General features: G+C 45.4%; 1 protein-coding gene across 7 annotated transcripts in view; it reads left to right on the top strand.

Moving 5' to 3' along the window:
• tbce (tubulin folding cofactor E) overlaps nucleotides 1-20,038 on the top strand; it is a 69,040-nt gene that overhangs the window by 27,323 nt on the left and 21,679 nt on the right. For 5 of the 7 annotated variants that reach the window (XM_085996700.1, XM_085996703.1, XM_085996704.1 and 2 more), the window contains 10 exons: nucleotides 96-198; nucleotides 272-348; nucleotides 1,660-1,755; nucleotides 2,581-2,645; nucleotides 4,602-4,666; nucleotides 10,015-10,167; nucleotides 13,220-13,373; nucleotides 14,095-14,163; nucleotides 15,380-15,439; nucleotides 15,917-16,008. In XM_085996700.1, coding sequence (XP_085852826.1) covers nucleotides 96-198; nucleotides 272-348; nucleotides 1,660-1,755; nucleotides 2,581-2,645; nucleotides 4,602-4,666; nucleotides 10,015-10,167; nucleotides 13,220-13,373; nucleotides 14,095-14,163; nucleotides 15,380-15,439; nucleotides 15,917-16,008 — 934 coding nt within the window. The remainder of the gene's footprint in view (nucleotides 1-95; nucleotides 199-271; nucleotides 349-1,659; nucleotides 1,756-2,580; nucleotides 2,646-4,601; nucleotides 4,667-10,014; nucleotides 10,168-13,219; nucleotides 13,374-14,094; nucleotides 14,164-15,379; nucleotides 15,440-15,916; nucleotides 16,009-20,038) is intronic. The other 2 variants (XM_085996701.1, XM_085996702.1) reach the window with 2 other exon arrangements.

The following is a 20,038-nucleotide window of genomic DNA, read 5'->3' as shown; positions in this document are numbered from 1 at the left end:
AGCTGTTAGGATTCCTGAAAGAGCCTCCATGGTAGTCCTTGGCAACGGTTTTTCCGATCTCCTCATATGTGGTTTTCTCTCTCTCTCTTCACCAGTCAAAACAAGTTGGCGATCGTTTCCAATCCAGTCTCGCTGTCTGATGCGTTTGCCAACCTGAAGACATTAGCCATTCAATATAATGGACTGACGTGGGCCCAGGTAACACCAGTGCTGTCTTTGCTTGAATGGAATGACGTGATGCGACACGCACCTGACTCTGATCCCTTTGCAGGTTCTGGAATGTGCCCCAATGTGGCCAGTGCTCGAAAAAGCCCACCTGTCGTCTAATGCCATTTCTGTGTTAAAAAGGTAAAGCTAATTCTTTCCACACGTTCACCGCACACCGAAATTCACACCTTGAAACACGTCACAATGATAGCTGTGGGTCAGGTACAAGCAGACTACTACCTAATTAACTCACCTCAAAACATTTTCAGCCTTTTTTTCCCCCCACATTACCTGCACTGTGTTGTCAGGGAGCCAATGGAAGTGCAGATAATTGGAGGCTTTGAGGCCTCCTTGCCTCAAAGCCTCCTTGAAAAAGTGTAACATCCCCACTGACACCTGGGAATCCCTGGCCCAAGACCGCACAAAGTGGAGGAGAAGCATCCGGGAAGGTGCTGAACATCTTGAGTCTCCACCGGGAGCCAAGCGCAGGCAACGCAAGGAGCGCACGTCAACCCAAGCACCCCACCCACCCGCCCCTTCAACCACCGTCTGCCCCACCTGTGAAAGAGACTGTAGGTCCCGCATTGGACTAATCAGTCACCTGCGAGCTCATTTTTAATGTGGAAGCAAGTCATCCTCGGTTCCAAGGGACTGCCTAAGAAGAAGGAGGAGATAATTGGACTAAATAGTTAAATCATCCTCACATCGCCCAAACTAATTTAATCTGATCAAACCTGTTACTTTAGACTGGGCTTAGAATTATATTCCTCTCCATTAACATTAGATTTTGGTTCAGGATTATCCTCTATGTTTATTAGGATGTACCTAAATCATTTTAATGTTTCAATTATTGAAGTTTTGAATGTTCATCAAATTTGATATTTAAATCTGCAGTGGAAGACTTTTTTTTTACGTTGGTGCTAGCTTTATATGTAACTGATTTGTATTTTTTCCCCTTAGTGCCCCCGCCCCCACCCAACAGAACTGTTGTGTATATCACAATATATACACTCCTGACCCCACCCAAAACCATGTGATCTCCTGGGGGAGGCAAAGAACCAGGGTGCCCCCCCCCCCCCCCCCCATGGCAATCAAAACTAGCCCAGGAGATCACTCTGGCACCAATAATTCCTGCAGTACCAACCTTTTGTAAGAGACGCTCTCCACCCCAGCCAGAGATAGGTCCAGCTCTTGCTTGAAGGAGCGAGGCAGTCAACCAGTTGTCCAATATGTCAAACCCAGATCGCTGTATCGACATGGCGACGTATCCAAAATTGCTTTAAAATGTTAAAAACAAAGCCGGTTGCTGTTCCTATCGGCACAGACTGGATGGGCCGAATGGCCTCCTCCTGTGCTGTGACTCTATGATTTGAAGCAGGTGTGGAATATTGATATCTGTGTATTTCACCTCCTTCCATGTATCGTTTCATCAGCCCTGTGCCTTGTTTCCAGGCCTGTCGGCGTTCTGCAGTCCTTGACGTTACTGGACCTCAGCTCCAACCCGCTGGCTGATGAAAATCAACTGGTGCACATTGCTTATTTGCCAAGGTTAGAGGATGTGCTTCCTTTGTGTTGGAGCTCGCAGTTCAAGTAACAATATGTAACCCACCTTCACCATTACTGGCAATGCGAAGGGCCTGTGTATGAGCCTCGTAAAAGTGGCAGCATTTTTCATGAATTAACTTAATTTGGTAATATTACTGCAAAGCACCATGTATTTTGTGATAAATTGCTCTATTGTATCTCATCCTTTAGATTAGTTTTCCAGTGGTATTTTTCATTGGTACTTTCAAAGACACTCATCTTGCTGAGTGCAAATTAGCTGCCGCATTTCCTACATTACAACAGTGACTGTGCTTCAAAATGCTATAAAACGCTTTGGGACATCCTAAGGTTGTGAAAAGCGCTATAGAAATGCAAGTTCTTTTCTTTCTTTTGTTCGTTCTTCCATTTTCTTTCTTTCCTTTTCTTTACTTCCCCTCCAATAGGCCCCTGTGGTTCTAATAACTATGTACATGGGAAAAAATTCAAACCTCTTGCTGTTGCCATGACTTGTTCTGAGTGCTGCCTCCTGCAGGCAAAGAAACAAAATGCACATTAGAACCTGGGGGAAGTTAACCTGACCACCAGAGTGCACCATTCCAGGTGACTGTCCTCCTGGGAGAGTGGCAATTCTTGCACAAGAGGCTTCCATTTCATTCAGTGACCGAGGGGTGGAAACAACATATCTGTAATAGTAAATTACAGCAATACTCTCACCATGGGACCTTGCCCCACTGATCCTGGTTCTTGTAAATCTGTTTTTAATGATTACGCTAGTTCTGTATTTACGCTACAGTTTAGTGTACCAATCTCAATCCTCTGTCGTTTCAGGTTGGAGCAGCTCATATTGTCAAACACTGGGTTAACTTCACTGCATTTTGGGAATGTTCAACCAGGTATATGGAATTTTATGAAAAAAATCTTTTTTTTATTTGTTGATGGGATGTGGGCGTTGCTGGCAGGGCCTGCATTTATTGCCCATCCCTAATTGCCCTTGAGAAGATGGTGGTGAGCTGCCACCTTGAACCACTTTTTAGGATTTAATTTTTTTTTTAGCCCCTCGCCCTTCCCTGACCATGGCAACTTGTGCCGGCAGCCTCCTGGAACCTCTCTGTCGTAGCTCCTTTTTCCTTACGAATCTGGTCATCCCAGCCATGCCCAATCTTGTCACTACCCGATATCCACCCATGCAGGCACTGGATAGTGATTAACAGCAAGATCACTGGTCAGTTCTTTTCACCCGCTCCCTGGTCGGGGTGGGAACGCGAAGGCCAATAGCCGCCCCAGTTGAGATCAGCTGACCACAGACCAGTGACTGAACCTGGGACCGCCTTGTCCTGTGTGGGAGGGTACCATGCCCTATGGTGCATTTACTACCCCAGCCATTGGAGAGCTCCTGGTTAATTCATGCGTTGGGTTATTCTCTTCCCTCCATGACGTTCCACTGTGCCACGTACCCCTCTGTGGTCAAGGTGGCAGCCTTCTCCCAATGCTCTCTGAATGTTCTCCAACCTGCAGGAGGTGGGCAAGGCCATTTGGTGACTTTGCCCTCTGACTTGGCATTTGGAGAACTGCCTCTTGTTGATCCGCCAGAACTTGCCATGTGGACTGCCGTTCAGTGCCATGTAGTTGCACAGAGTGCAGTGGATGCAGGCTTGCCATAACTTAGCTGTGGACATACCCAATATTCCATTACTTGTATAGCAGAAGATTCTGCCAAAAGTTTAGGGATTTGCTGTCTTCCTGCTGAGAATTGTGGTGTACAGTGGATATGTACTTCCTTTAGTATTCTCTAAATCTGAACTCTAAATCTGATTGTTAAATTGTTTTAAAGTTGATCATATGGTTGTTTTTATATCTTCACACTGTCCCCTTGTGAAGTATTAGGAGGATTCGCAGGCTAATTAACAGTGTGACAGGGAGGCGTTGCTGTTTTTGTATCTTCACACTCTCCCTTGGAGAATAGTGTAAAGTAGCGGGAGGATTCACTGTCTAATTAACAGGCTGACGGCCGCGATTTGAACGCTGCTTCCATTTGCTGTAACCACCTTTATACCAGCCGATGAGGGGATTAGTCCTATATGGCAGGAGGGTTTTATGGGCTCCCACAACCCATATGATGAGGGGGGGTCAACCATACCTAAAGGACATGAGTATCCCGCTGGATGTCAACCCAGAATTCCGAGCTGGAGCTCCAGTCTCCACTCGCCGGGACTGTCCGGAGCGGGGATCAAACCCTGCACCTTCTGACTCCGAGGGGGGGTTGCTACCACTGAGCCAAAAGCTTCCAGTTAATACGGTTGTCCCAGTTAGATGGAGACACTCCCGTCCTTCTCCCCCACTCCTGGTGATGGAAGGCCCTCCACCTCACCCACCAGTGGAACTCTTCTATCCCCCCACCTCTTCCATTTCAAGCTGGCCCCCTTCCTCCCACCTTCCCATTTCACACCTGCTCTCCCCCCCCCCCCCCCCACAACCCCTCCCTGTCCCCAGTTATTCCTCAGCGCCACTCCTCGTTCCCACCCTCTGCTGCGGGGGGAGGGGCTGGGTTTGAACTTTGACGCAGCAGTTTCAGATCTGTCATGAGAATTCCCAACCCACAGCGACGTTCAATCACTTGAGCGCCAGCCGGGGGTCGGGAGCAATCCTGCTAATAATCCGCGGACAAGCGGGCACAGAATGCAAAAAGCTGATTGTCCCATGATCGGCCCATGTGCACTGCCAGCCAGGGCTGTGTAGTTAGTTAGTTACGCGGGAGGCCATAATTTAGTTGCAGTTATACCTGGTTAGCAAGTGTGGAATACATTCTTTCCTATGTGTTTTCAACCAGTTTTTTATTTGTTCATTTTCAGATGGTAAAACAGCAATGTTTCCCAAATTGAAATTCCTAGCAATCGACAAGAATCGAATCTCAGAGGTAAGTATATTTCTAGGAACTTCATTCCATAAAACAAGATGAGTGGAAGTAAATCTGCTCATTTCCGCACTAACGCTGCTAATACTCTTCCTTGTTTCTGCTTTAGTTGCCGTTCAGTTTTCTTTACAATGCTTGTCCAGTTCACTTGAAAGTTGTTGTTAAAAGTAGTTTGGAATCAACATAAATTGCGTGATGCGTAACATAGTTTTGTAAACTTTTCCCAGCTCTCCTCCTCTGCAGGTGATGATTCCCAATGGAGTATGACCCTCTAAGACTTAACCCATGTAACTGTTTTTCATATATAAGCTTGTGTGTGTGTTTTTACTTCCCTGTGACAGCCCAGCTAGGCTTAAAAATGATCCCCATTGGTGTCAGCCGGGGCTCAGTGGATAGCAGTCTCGCTTCTGAGTCGGAAGGTTGTGGGTTCAAGACCCACTCCAGAGACTTGAGCATATAATCTTTGCTGACACTCCCAGTGCAGTACTGAGGGAGTTCTGCACTGTTGGAGGTGCCGTCCTGCGGATGAGACATTAAACCGAGGCCCCGTCTGCCCCCTCAAGTGGACATAAGATCCCATGGCACTATTTTGAAGAAGTGCTGGAGAGTTTGCCACAGTGTCCTGGACAAAATTTATCCCTCAACCAACATCACTAAAACAGATAATCTGGTCATTATCACATTGCTATTTGTGGGAGCTTGCTGTGTGCAAATTGGCTACTGCATTTTCTACATTATAAGTGACTACACTTCAAAAGTACTTCATTGGCTGTAAAGTGCTTTGGGATATCCTGAGGTCCTGAAAGGCGCTATAGAAATGCAAGTTCTTTCTCATTCTTTTCCTGGTAGTCACCCAGTCAACTGCTCCTGCACAGCATCTTGGCTCACTGATGCCCACAGACAGTCAGGCCTCCAGAATTAAGCTGCTTTGTAGCCTACTTATTAATGTTGAGGAGCTGGGAATTGAAGCTTGGAAGATTGTTGTTCTTCATCTGTAGAGGTGCTAATTGAGCTTTCAGCTTGCTTCCGTTGCCCTGCAGACTCATCAATCGGAATTCTTGGCTACTTGCTTCAGTTACTTGAAGTGATTTATTCCTCTAAGGCATTGTTTGTCAGCTTAATAATAGCTTTCCCTGAGTACTTAATACCTGTCATTGCTACTTACACACTGTTTCTGCCTCATAGAAATGGTCATTCAGGGACTGTACAACTTAACGGGGGGTGGGGGGGTTGTATTAAATCAGACCCGAAAGCTGTTCTAATTTACTGAAGTTGACCTCTCCCTTCCCTCCACCACTTGGTTCAGTCTGGACCTGTCTTCACATTGCACCAGGCTGCTCAGCAGACCACTCTGGGCTAATCCCAGACCTGCCAATCAAATCTTCCAGAAGGTTCTGCAGTAGACTGCAGCTATTTCCTGATGGGATCACTGTCTGTTTTTCAGTCCTGTCAACTAATGCTTTCAGCTACCTGAAGATAGAAGCAAGCTGTATGCATACAGCACAGGTTGTGACTCCTGGAATTCGGTGAAATGCACTCACGTTAATATCCTGAATACTCATTTTTAGCTATCCTGCTAAAACAAGGCTAAATCTTAATGATTTCATTGATACACTTAAGAAATCTCAATTAAATCAGTTAAGAGTATGTTTGTAATAAAAACAAAATGCTGGAAATACTCAGCAGATCAGGCAGCATCTGTGGAGAAAGAAACAGAGTTAACGTTTCAGGTCAATGACCCTTCGTCAGAACTGGAAAAGTTGGAGATGGAACAGGATTTTAAGCAAGTGTAGGGGCAGGGAAAGGGGGGAGGGGAGGAAAGAACAAAAGGGAAGGTCTGTGATAGGATGGAAGGCAGGAGAGATTAAGAGACAAAAGGGATGATGGTGCAAGGCAAAAGGAGATGGTAATGGGACAAGTTAAGAAACAAAAGATGACTAGATGAAGTGTAAATGGCAATGGCAGAATGATTGACAGCTGCCATGTGAGAAAAATAATTTAAAAAAGGTAGGGGCACAGGTTATGGTCTGAAATTGTTGAACTCGATGTTGAGTCCAGAAGACTGTAAAGTACCTAATCGAAAGATGAGGTGCTGCTCCTCAAGCTTACACTGAGCTTCGTTGGAACAGTGTAAGAGGCCGAGGACGGAGAGGTGGGAGTGGAGCGGAGAATTAAAGTGACAGGCGACCGGAAGCTCGGGGTCATCCTTACGGACTGAACGGAGGTGTTCCGCAAAGCGGTCACCCAATCTGCATTTGGTCTCCCCAATGTAGAGCAGACTGCATTGTGAGCAGCGAATACAGTATACTAAATTGCAAGAAGTACAAGTAAATCGCTGTTTCACCTGGAAGGGGTGTTTGGGGCCCTGGACAGTGGGAAGGGAGGAGGTAAAAGGGCATGTGTTGCATCTCCTGCGCTTGCACGGGGAGGTGCCGGCCGAAGGGGAAGGGGTGTTGGGGGTGATAGAAGAGTGGACCAGGGTGTCGCGCAGGGCGCGGTCCCTTCGGAATGCTGAAAGGGGAGGGGAGGTGAGGTGAGGGGAAGATGCGTTTGGTGGTGGGATCACGCTGGAGGTGGTGGAAATGGCGGAGGATGATCCGTTGAATGTGGAGGCTGGTGGGGTGAAAGGTGAGGACAAGGGGGAACCCTATCGTGGTTCTGGGAGGGAGGGGAAGGGGTGAGGGCAGAAGTGCGGGAAATAGAACAGACACGGTGAAGGGCCGTGTCAACCACAGTAGAGGGGAATTCTCGGTTGAGGAAAAGGGAAGACATGTCGGAAGCACTAGTATGGAAGGTGGCATCGTCAGAACAGATGCAGTGGAGAAACTGGGAGAATGGAATAGAGTCCTTACAGGAAGTGGGGTGGGAGGAAGTGTAGTCCAGGTAGCTGTGGGAGTTAACTCTGTTTCTCTCTTTGCTGATGCTGCCTGACCTGAGTATTTCCAGCATTTTCTGTTTTTTATTTCAGATTTCCAGCATCTGCGGTATTTTGTTTTTGTAGAGAGTATTTGTGTTCCTTATAGCACTACAACAACAACATCTTGCATTTATACAGCGCTTCTAATATAGTAAAACGTCCCAGGGCGCTTCACAAAAGCGTTATCAAACAAAATTTGACACCGAGCTAAAGAAGGAGCTATTAGGGCAGGTGACCAAAAGCTTGGTCAAAGAGGTAGGTTTTAAGGAGCGTCTTAAAGGAGGAGAGAGAGACGAAGAGGTTTAGGAAATATCAATGCAAGTTGTTATTGTTATAGCACTGCTAGTTAAAACACAACATTTAAGAGATTTTTATTCCACATCTGGTGTTTTACATATGGTTTATGGAGGGGTGGCTTGTTTTACACTTGGTCATTGAGGCGGCCTCATGTTACCTGGAGCTGTGAAGGTAAGAACCAGAAATTAATGTGTTTTGTTATCTAATCATCTATTTATCTTACATTAAACATAGTGGGGGAGAAATTGGGTATGTAGCGCCACCTGTTAGCGCCTAAAGAGGGCAGTCAGTGGCTGTAGCGCCACTGGCCGCGCCTCCCGCGCCCGGTTCACGGGGCCCTGCTGTGCCGGCAGTGGCGCAAGTTAAGGTGGAGGTGTGGGGCGATCGCTTTTTTCGGCGGCCGCCTGCCAGCACCTCCGTCCCCGGCCTCCTGAACCCCCCGCCGCCCCCCCCCCCCCCCCCCCCCCCCAACGGCATTGCCGGCTGTTTCCCGAGAGCCCGGCACTTCTCCTCGGTGCCGGGCTCTTTTGACGGCACTCGCGATCAGGAATCGCGCTGTTGCAGGCCTCTTTCCCCCCCCATCTCCCTCTAGGGGCGCTGAAACTGAATTTCTGGCGATCGGTATTACTCCGAACGCTGCGCAAAAATCAGCGCCCAGGCGAACTTGGCGCCTCAACCGAATTTCTAGGCCAGTATGTTAACACTCCAGACACTGTCTGATACAAACATCTGCATCACACTTAAATAGCAGAGCCAGAATGACTGCATCTTCTTACTGGACCGCCCCTCAAACAGCCATCATTCTGAACTACAGCCTCACCTCTAATTAACCCCACCATTCATTTCAAGAATGTCACACAATTACATTGTGTAGATTTAAAAGGAGAACACACAGGTACAATATAGCAGCAGAATAATAAATTTAGCAGCACATAGTATCGTGTTCCTGTCCTTCTAGCAGTGTCCGGAGCCATTGCTAGTGATACAAGCAGTGTGATAGAGTGTACATCCTGTCCCTAAGGTAGCTTACTTCCTGTGCCACACCCTGGTATCTCACTGTTTCATTCGCTCAAACTCTACCTTTGACAACTCACAATAAACAAACTGAACAAATTAACTCTTAGCACATAGCATTTACAGCACAGAAACAGGCCATTCGGCCCAACTGGTCTCTGCCGGTGTTTATGATCTACACAAGCCTCCTCCCTCCCTATGTCATCTGGCCCTATTAGCATATCCTTCTATTCATTTCTCCTTCATGTGTTTATCTAGCTTCTCCTTAAATGCATCAACCACTCCCTGTGGCAGTGAGTTCCATGTTCTAACCACTCTGAGTAAAGAAGTTTCTCCTGAATTCCGTCAGTCTTTTCTCAAAAAATCTTTTGTCTGCCATATTTCTTTCTCGCCAACTCATATCCAAGACTAAAAGTTTCTCACAAAATAAAGATCTAAAATATTACACACTATTGTACAATTGTTTTTCCTTGTGTTAAATATCTTCATTAATATTTATCTTCTCAGGCCCTGCTCTCTCTGAAGCCTGGGGCAGAGGGTGGTTTTTTTTTCAGGAGGAGGGGCGACAACAGCGGTTTTGTAAGGGGAGGGTGGGAATAGTACCTGAGGGGAGGGAATCATTTATGATGTCACCTGATCTCCCCTTGATACCAGCTGTTTTCTCTCATGTAAGTTATAAACAATACATCAACTCCCATTCACGCCACATCGTGCAGATCCCGAATGTGACCAGTGTCTATTCCATTCACTCCAGCCCTCTTCTCCATCACTGTGTAACTTAAATGTTCCTTTCAGCCCAAAATCTCCACCCCTCCCCCTAACACAGATGCTACGCTTTTATTCTCACTGATGATGTAACCAATAATTTATTTTCTGCTGTATTTAGAAGGTACTATTCACAACATGCTACACCTTACAGCTACAGAGTATATCTTAGCCAGTGAACACAGTATCCTTCGAGTAACTGAGAGAACTTCATCAATAATCTGTTCCATCACAAATCATGCTCAGGGAACGTCTTTTTATTTTTGCCAGAAGGCTATAACATTCTGAACTGTTGTACATAGTGTCTTGTTAAAGGAAAATATAACGACTTAAAGCTCTCTTTCTTTGTATTCTCAAGTTTTCATCCGTGAATGAGTTAAACAAGTTACAGAGCTTGGAACAGCTGAAATTTAGTGACTATGCAATCGTGGAGTCTGAGAAGAATGTAAAAACTGTGCGGCAGTTCATCATCGCAAAGCTAGGATATCTGAACGTATTAAACAGAACGGATGTAAGTGTCTTTACGTAGAATGTACCTCACAGAAGCAGGCCATTCGACCCAACTGGTCTATGCTGGTGTTTATGCTCCACCCGAGCCTCCTGCCACCCTACATCATCTCCCCCTAACAACATATCCTTCTATTCCTTTCCCCTCATAATTATCTAGCTTCCCCTTAAATACATCTATGCTATTCGCCTCAACCACTTCTTGTCGTGGAGAGTTCTACATTCTTAAGAGGTTTCTTCTGAATTCCCTACTGGATTTATTACTGACTATCTTATATTCATGGCCTCTAGTTTTGGTCTTCCCCGCAAGTGGAAACATGTTTTCCACTTCTACTCTATCAAACCCCTTCATAATTTTAGAGAGCTCTATCAGCCTTCTCTCTTCTAGAGAAAAGAGCCCCAGCCTGTGTCGATTCCTTTGGGGCTTATTGAAAAGGATAGTCCCAACAAGCAGGGTTTGAATTTCATACTGACTGTTAACCCTTGGAGTACATAGGCTATGTTTAAATACCAACATTCCTGTGTGATTTTATTTTCGAATATTCATTGTTGACAATTTCTAGTGTTCTGTACGTGGAAGGAAATTTGAAAGCGACAGACGATATTTATTATTCTGAAGGTAACTTGGTTAATGCTGTTCTGCCTGCAGTGTGTTCCTCGTTTTTTAAAGCCTACTTAATGTGAGGTTTCCCTAGATCAGATGTGTCATTAATCTAACCTGGGACCTTGATCTTGCATTAATTGATAGCCGCACTTGTACCCTAGCATACAGCTGTTCCCCACACACAATCCTGTGGCCTATAATGGGGGTATGTATACAAATCTTTGAAGGTGGCAGAACAAGTTGAGAAGGCTGTTAAAAAGGCATATGGGATCCTTGGCTTTATTAATAGAGGCATAGAGTACAAAAGCAAGGGAGTTACGCTAAACCTTTATAAAACACTGATTAGGCCTCAACTGGAGTATTGTGTTTCAGCCTACGCACCACACTTTAGGAAGGATGTCAAGGCTTTGGAGAGGGTGCAGAGGAGATTTACCAGAATGGTACCAGGGATGAAGGACTTCAGTTATATGGCAAGACTGGAGAAGTTGGGGTTGTTCTCCATAGAGCAGAGAAGGTTAAGAGGAGATTTGATAGAGGTGTTCAAAATCATGAATAGTTTTGATAGAGTAAATAAGGAGAAACTGTTTCCACTAGCAGGAGGGTCGGTAACCAGAGGACACAGATTTAAGGTGTCTGGCAAAAGAACCAGAGGCGACATGGAAAAACATTTTTTTACACAGCGAGTTGTTGTGACCTGGAATGCACTGCCTGCAAGGGTGGTGCAAGCAGATTCAATAATAACTTTCAAAAGGGAATTGGATAAATACTTGAAGGGAAAACATTTACAGGGCTATGAGGAAAGAGCAGGGAAGTGGGACTAATTGGTTAGCTCTACCAAAGACACAGCACAGGCACGATGGGCCAAATGATTCTGTGATAAGATTGTGGGATTGAGGCCTAAGGGCATGTATTGCACTTTTGTATGGCCCTGTGTGTCCAAACATTTTGGGGCCCCTTCAACCTCAGCCAGCTGTAGTATTTTTATATGCAATTGCCAAATCTTTCTGTGTGATTTATTGGTATCTGAAGTCCAGATTATACCAGTTGAGCTGAAAAAATGTGTATTGTTGTGATGCGAGGGTTCTTAAAGCACCTTTGCCCTTGTCAATCAGTCTTTTATTGGTCCTTCAGTTTTGTTTCCTAGGTCCCCTGTCCCCAGTCGCCCCCACCCCATTCTCTACCAACCACCGCCATCCTCTCTGGCTGCTCCACATCGCCCTATTTTATATAGTCTTGTCTCATCAGGTCTCCTGTCCATTTGACATCCTGTTCTCAAAGCTGTCCCCCTCACACTTCCATCCTTACATGAGATGGCACCTTGTTGCAAGCACGCACTGGGTTTTCTTTGAGGCCGTGGGCCAGCCTTATTGACCCTGTGTAGTTTAGTGCCTCTCAGAGAGCAGAACCAACTTAATTTATTTTGGAGTTTTGTGGGTAAATACAACAACTTGCCTTTAACAGTAAAACGCCCCAGGGCGCTTCACAGCAACATTATCAAACAAAATTTGACACAAGCCACATAAGGGGATATTATCATAGATAACCAAGAGGTAGGTTTTAAGGAGCATCTTAAAGGAGGAAAGAGAGGTTTAGGGAGGGAAAACCAGAGCTTAGGGCCTTGGCAGCTGAAGGCATAGCCACCAATGGTGGAGCGATTAAAATCAGGCGTGCGCAAGAGACCAGAACTGGAGGAGCACAGAGATCTCGGAGGGTTGTTGGTCTAGAGGAGGTTAGAGATGGGGAGGGGCGAGGCCATGGAGGTATCTGAAAACAAGGATGAGAATTTTTAAATTCAAGGTGTTGCCGGACTGGGAGGCAATGTAGGTCAGTGAGCACAGGGGTGATGGGTGAACGGAACTTGGTGCGAGTTAGGACACGGGCAGCAGAGTTTTGGATGAGCTCAAGTTTACATAGGGTAGAATGTGGGAGGCCGGCCAGGAGTGCATTGGAATAGTCAAGTCTAGAGGTAACAAAGGCATAGATGAGGGTTTCCATAGCAGATGAGCTGAGGACATTCGATAAAATGTTCTCTCAGTTCTGACCAATTAAAGCTTCCTTTTATTGTGCCTTCCCAACATCTGTCTGAGAGGGAAAGACCACACTGGATTAATCCCAGATGTGGGAGGGGGAGGGGCTGCACAATTCACTACAAAAAAACCTCTGCTCTCAATTCCACATCTAATGTTCAGCTGGGACAGACCCCTTCCCCTGTCCCCTACACGCTCCTCTTGGAGATCACTCCATTTCCCATCGACGTAGATTGAGCCATTTGATCTCTGGTTGTTGCATGTTGTCTGCAGTCACTGTTGGAACGACTGTTCCAGTTCAGTGACCAGCGAAGCACCTCCAATTAACCGTTCAATGCATGTGGTCCATTAGGTGCACGTTTTGCTGTCGCTCCTTATGCAATAGGATTCTCTGTTGCTTTGCTAACGTTCGAATGTTGGTGTAGATTTCGGCTAATGAGAGGAGCGGCGCGGAACTAGATTATCGCAAGAGGTTCGGGAAGGACTGGCTGAAGGCTGGAGGGCACCGAGATCCAAAGAAAAACAGGCCTAATAAGGAATTTTGTGCTGAGCATCCTAGATATCAAGTACTCATTGACAGTGAGTAAATGGTTAGATAATGTACTTCTCACGTGTCGGGTCCCTCTATCCCCTTCCATGATTGCATTTAACCAACTAGTGTCACTTGTGATTAGTCACTGATCTCCCAAAAAGCTGTTGAGGCTGGGGGTTCAGTTGAAAATTTCAAAACATGAGATTGATGGATTTTTGTTGGGCAAGGGTATTGAGGGATATGGAACCAAGGCAGGTAGATGGAGCTAAGATACAGATCAGCTGTGACCTAATTGAATGGCAGAACAGGCTCGAGGGGCTGAATGGCCTCCTCCTGTTCCTATGTTGCATTTGGAGCTTTGGGAAACTCTTCCTCTTTCTACACACAAACTCTGCTGTAGTTTTGGTCATGAGTTCTGTTTGCTGTAGTTCAGAGACTCTCTTTAAATAGACTCTGTTTGCTGAATAAATAGACTGTTTGTTTGCTGTGAGTCCTGCTGTACGCCCCGCCCCGCCCCGCCTCCTACTGATTGGCTGGCACACAGTGGTGTCAATACTCACTTTGTTTTGCACTTGCCCCACACCCCTGAACTGCTCAGAGAATGGGACAGAGCCGACTAAATTCACCGGCCTAAGCAAACTTTTGCTTCAGCACAAAGAATGCAAATGATCATAAATAATTTCTGTTTGAAACTGGGCTGATCGTTACTGTTTAGCTTTGAAGTGAGGATGACAGTTGTACGACGTTTTCTTTCATTTCCCTGTGCAGAGTATGGTGCTCCTGAAGATTTCGAGATGGAGCAGCGAAAGCTCTTTGCCCTGAAGGATCAGCTATTGGGTGAGAACGAGCTCGGCGGAACTGAGATTTAAACTGTTCCAGAAAGCTTGTCCATTATAAAATGAATGGTTCCTTCTGTATTACATTGGGAATGTGTTGAAGTGTGAGGTGGTGCATTTTTGCAGGAAGAATAAGGAGACCACATACTGCTTGGAAAATAAGAGTCTAAATGGGGTAGAAGAGCAGAGGGATCTTGGGGTACAGATACACAAATCATTAAAGTAGCGACGCAGGTTAATAAGGCCATAAAAAAGCAAACCTAGCACACGGGTTCATTTCTAGAAGAATAAAATTGAAAAGCAGAGAAGTTATGTAACGCATGTAACAAACCTTGGTTGGGCCACACTTGGCGTATAGTGCACAGTTCTGGTCTCTATATAAAAGGATATAGAATCACTGGAAAAGATGCAAAAAAGATTCACAAGGATGATACCAGAACTGAGAGATTATACCTATCAGGAAAGGATGAACAGGCTGGGGTGCTTTTTTCTAGAAAAGCGAATACTGAGGGGTGACCTGATAGAGATCTTTAAGATTATGAAAGGGTTTGATAGGGTAGATGTAGAGAAGATGTTTCCACTTGTGGGGAGTCCAAAACTAGGGGCCATAAATATAAGATAGTCACTAATAAATCCAATAGGGAATTCAGGAGAAACTTCTTTACCCAGAGAGTGGTTAGAATGTGGAACTCGCTACCACAGGGACTGGTTTGAGGCAAATAGCATCGATGTATTTAAGGGGAAGCTAGACAAGTACATGAGGGAGAAAAGAATAGAAGGCTGTGTTGGTAGGGTTAGATGCGGAGCAGGCTCGAGCAGAGCATAAACACCGCACAGAGCAGTTGGGCCGAATGGCCTGTTTCTGTGCTGTACATTCGATGTAAAACACTCTGCTCTTCCTTACACACGCAAACTTAGAATCAACTTGTCGCACTTTGAGACGATGCTGAGTGTTCTTAGTTATTCACCTTTGCTGCACTGAAGGCACTGGTAGCCTGGGCAGTTGTGGTCTGTGTCACAGGACTGTAAATGCACCCAAATAGTTCACACAGGTCTGAGATTGTTTAGTTCTGGGAAGGAAGGGTTCGAACTGACTGAAGGGAAAGCATTGTGTCAACTCACTCCTTTCACACACCCAGCACAGCCTCAGGGACGGAGTAGATGAAGTGAGTGATGAAGTAACCCCAAGAAAATTGTCAATGAATTTGTCTCAACAGCTTTGACCATCAGATGCCCAGACAACCCAGCTCAGAAACTGTTGGAGAAGAAGCTGCCAGGTAAGGAATCGGTTTGTCATCTGCACTGTACCCTCATTACAGTATTGAGGCGGGGGGGGCAGCCACTTTGCATGTTTTATAACGAAATTAGAAAGAAATCCCTCCCTATCTCTGTAACCTGCTACAACCCTCTGAGATCTCTGCGCTCCTCCAACTCTGGCCTCTTATGCGTTCCTGATTTTCATTGTTCCACCATTGGCGGCTGTGTCTTCAGCTGCCTGGACCCTGAACTCTGGAATTCCCTCCTTAAACCCCTCTCTCCTCCTTTTTAAGACGCTCCTTAAAACCGACTTTATCTGTCCTAATATCTGTTTATGCGGCTCGGTGTCACATCTTGTCTGGGAACGCTCCTGTGAAACGCCTTGGGATGTTTTACTACATTAAAGGCGCTATATAAATACAAGTTGTTTTTGTTGACTGGAAGTCTTGAAACCTGTTGCTAATAAAGTGAACTGTGTGTTTCACCGGCTAATGTAGACTCCATGACCATTCAGAAAGTCAGAGGGCTGCTCCATCGACTGCTCAAAGTTCCGGGTGCCGAACTAAAATTAACGTACATCAGCTCAAAGGTGAGGCATTCCTTACTAAAGTGTCCCCAAACTTTGCTCGGTTCTTTTAGCCATGTGATAGTGCAGAATTGAGTTTTGTAAAGGAGGAGTTAGTGCAGACACACACACACACATACTGTGGGATTCTTGTACTGAAATCACAAGTGCAACCATTTAGAATTGTTGTCGACTCCAACATTATTGGGAAGTAGATGTCCTTTTCATTCTATATTATTTTACAACAATCTTGTGTAGAAATGTACAGAAAACAATCTTTGCACATGCAGGACTGACAGTGAGGAAGAAAAACTGCCTGAAGAGGTGTTAAAAACTCTTCGACTCAAGGCAGATGGTGCAATAGTGCTGGGCATTCCGACAAACGTCTTAATGAAAGATCCGTGAGTTAATAACAGTCAAGGATATTTATAACAGTTCTAACTTGTCTTGACCTGTGTTGGAGGACTTTAAATGCAGCCCAATAGCCCACAGAGGCCCATTGTTTGTAAGATGTTTCATTCTGGGAAGGAAGGGTTTGAACTGACTGAAGGGAAAGCACCTTAAATCAGATTTTGCAGAGAATCTCATGCTTAAAATTCATCCTCCGTGGAGTAAGAATAGTAACAAAAGAAAAGTCCCTCCGAAGAATGCCTTTAAGCCCTTGAGTAACTGAGCCATCCGAGAGTAGGGAAGTCTCCAATTTGATCCCCGAGTTGTGCTGAGTTAAGAACATAAGAAATAGGAGTAGGCCATTTGGCCCCTCGAGCCTGCTCCGCCATTCAGTAAGGTGGATGAATTAGCTGCGCAAATAGAGGTAAACGAATGTGATTTGATTGGGATTACGGAAACATGGTTCCAGGGTGGCCAAGGCTAGGAACTCAACATCCAAGGGTATTCAATATTCAGGAAAGATAGGCAAAAAGGAAAGGGAGGTGGGGTAGCATTGCTGGTTTAAGAGGGGATTAACACAATTGTAAGGAAGGATATTAGCTCTGATGATGTGGAATCTGTATGGGTAGAAGTGAGAAATACCAAGGGGCAGAAAACGTTAGTGGGAGTGGTATATAGACCTCCGAACAGTAATGGGGAGGTTGGGGATGGCATTAAAAGGGAAATTAGAGAAGCGTGCAATAAGGGCACAGCAGTCATCATGGGTGACTTTAATCTACATATAGATTGGGCTAACCAAATTAGTAACAATACTGTGGAGGAGGAATTCCTGGAGTGTTTACGGGATGGTTTCCTGGACCAATATGTCGAGGAACCAACCCGAGATCAGGCCATCTTAGACAGGGTATTATGTAATGAGAGGATTAATTAGCAATCTTGTTGTACGAGGCCCCTTGGGTCGGAGCGATCATAATATGATAGAATTCTTCATTAAGATGGAGAGTGAAGTAGTTGACTCAGAGACTAGGGTCCTGAATTTAAATAAAGGAAACTACGATGGTATGAGGCGCGAGTTGGGTAGGATTGATTGGGGAATGTCACTCAAAAGGTTGACGGTGGATAGGCAATGGCAAACATTCAAAGTTCGCATGGATGAACTACAGAATTTGTTCATCCCAGTTTGGCATAACAATAAAACAAAAAAGGTGACTCAACCGTGGCTAACAAGGGAAATTAGGGATAGCATAAGATCCAAGGAGAGGACATATAAATTGGCCAGAAAAAGCAGTAAACCTGAGGATTGGGAGCAGCTTAGGATTCAACAAAGGGATTAATTAAGAAGGGGAAAATAGAATATGAGAGTAAGCTTGCAGGGAACATAAAAACTGACTGTAAAAGCTTTTATAGATATGTGAAGAGAAAAAGATTGGTGAAGTCAAGCGTAGTTCCCTTGCAGTCAGAATCAGGGGAATTTATAATGGGGAACAAAGAAATGGAAGACCAATTAAATACATATTTTGGTTCTGTCTTCACAAAGGAGGACACAAATAACCTCCCAGAGATGTCGGGGAACATAGGGTCTGATGAAAGGGAGGAACTGAAAGAAATCAGTATTTGTAGAGAAATCAGTATTTGTAGGGAAATGGTGTTAGGGAAATTGACGGGATTGAAGGCCGATAAATCCTCAGGGCCTGATAATCTACATCCTAGGGTACTTAAGGAAGTGGCCCTAGAAATAGTAGATGCATTGCTGATCATCTTCCAACATTCGATGGAATCTGGAACATTACCCATGGATTGGAGGGTAGCTAATGTCACCCCATTATTCAAAAAAGGTGGTAGAGAGAAAATGGGGAATTACAGACCGGTAAGCCTGACATCGGTAGTGGGGAAAATGCTAGAGTCCATTATAAAAGATGTAATAGCAGAGCACTTGGAAAGCAGTGACAGGATCGGACAAAGTCAACATGGATTTACAAAAGGTAAATCATGCTTGACTAATCTACTGGAATTTTTTGAGGATGTAAAATAGATAAGGGAGAACCAGTGGATGTGGTGTATTCGGACTTTCAAAAGGCTTTCAATAAGGTCCCGCATAAGAGATTAGCGTGTAAAGTTAAGGCACATGGGATTGGGGGCATGGTATTGACTTGGATAGACAACTGGTTGGTAGACAGAAAGCAGAGTTGGAATAAACGGGTCTTTTTCCGAATGGCAAGCAGTGACTAGTGGGGTACCGCAGGGATATATATTAATGATCTAGACAAGGGAACTAGATGTAATATCTCCAAGTTTGCAGACGACACAAAGCTGGGTGGGCGTGTGTGCTGTGAGGAGGATGCCGAGAAACTCCAGGATGATTTGGACAGGTTGGGTGATTGGGCAGAAGCATGGCAGATGCAATATAACATAGAAACATAGAAGATAGAAGCAGGAGTAGGCCATTCGGCCCCTCGAGCCTGCTCCGCCATTCAATGAGATCATGGCTGATCATCCAAATTCAGTACCCTGTCCCTGCCTTCTCCCCATATCCCTTGATCCCTTTAGCCTCAAGAAATATATCCAACTCTTTCTTGAATATATTTAATGAACTGGCTTCCACCGCCCTCTGTGGCAGAGAATTCCACAGGTTCACCACTCTCTGGGTGAAGAAATTCCTCCTCATTTCAGTCCTAAATGGCTTACCCCTTATCCTTAGACTATGACCTCTGGTTCTGGACTCCCCGGCCATCCGAAACATCCTTCCTGCATCTAGTCTGTCCAGACCTGACAGAATTTTATAGGTTTCGATGAGATCCCCGCTCAATCTTCTAAACTCCAGTGAGTATAAGCCCAATCGACACAATCTCTCCTCATACGTCATTCCTGCCATCCCAGGTATCAGCCTGGTGAATCTTCGCTGCACTCCCTCCATGGCAAGAACGTCCTTCCTCAGGTAAGGTGACCAAAACTGCACACAATACTCAAGGTGCGGTCTCACCAAGGCCCTGTACAACTGTAGCAAGACATCCTTGTTCCTGTACTCGAACCCTCTTGCTACGAAGGCCAACATACCATTTGCCTTCTTAACCGCCTGCTGCACCTGCATGCTTACCTTCAGCGACTGGTGCACAATAACACCCAGATCTCTCTGCACTTCCCCTTCTCCCAATCTATTGCCATTCAAATAATAATCTGCCTTCCTGTTTTTGCCACCAAAGTGGATAACCTCACATTTATCCACATTATCGTGCACTTGCCATGTTTCTGCCCAATCACCCAACCTGTCCAAATCATACTGGAGTTTCACGACATCCTCCTCACAGCTTACCCTCCCACCCAGCTTTGTGTCGTCTGCAAATTTGGAGATACTACATCCAATTCCCTCGTCCAGATCATTAATATATATTGTGAACAGCTGGGGTTCTTGGACCAATCCTTGGCGGTACCCCACTAGTCACTGCCTGCCACTCGGAAAACGACCCATTTATTCCAACTCTTCGCTGTCTGTCCGCCAACCAGTTCTCTATCCAAGTCAATACCTTGCCCCCAATCCCATGTGCCTTAATTTTGCACGCTAATCTCTTATGTGGGACCTTATCGAAAGTCTTCTGAAAGTCCAAATACACCACATCCACTGGTTCTCCCTTATCTATTTTACCAGTTACATCCTCAAAAAATTCCA

The sequence above is a fragment of the Somniosus microcephalus genome, chromosome 9 (genome assembly GCF_052327205.1).
Source record: "Somniosus microcephalus isolate GS21.2 chromosome 9, FLI_Smic_1.0, whole genome shotgun sequence".
NCBI classification, from domain to species: domain Eukaryota; kingdom Metazoa; phylum Chordata; class Chondrichthyes; order Squaliformes; family Somniosidae; genus Somniosus; species Somniosus microcephalus.
Note: the sequence above shows the minus strand (reverse complement) of the source record. Positions and strands in the feature narration are given on the sequence as shown.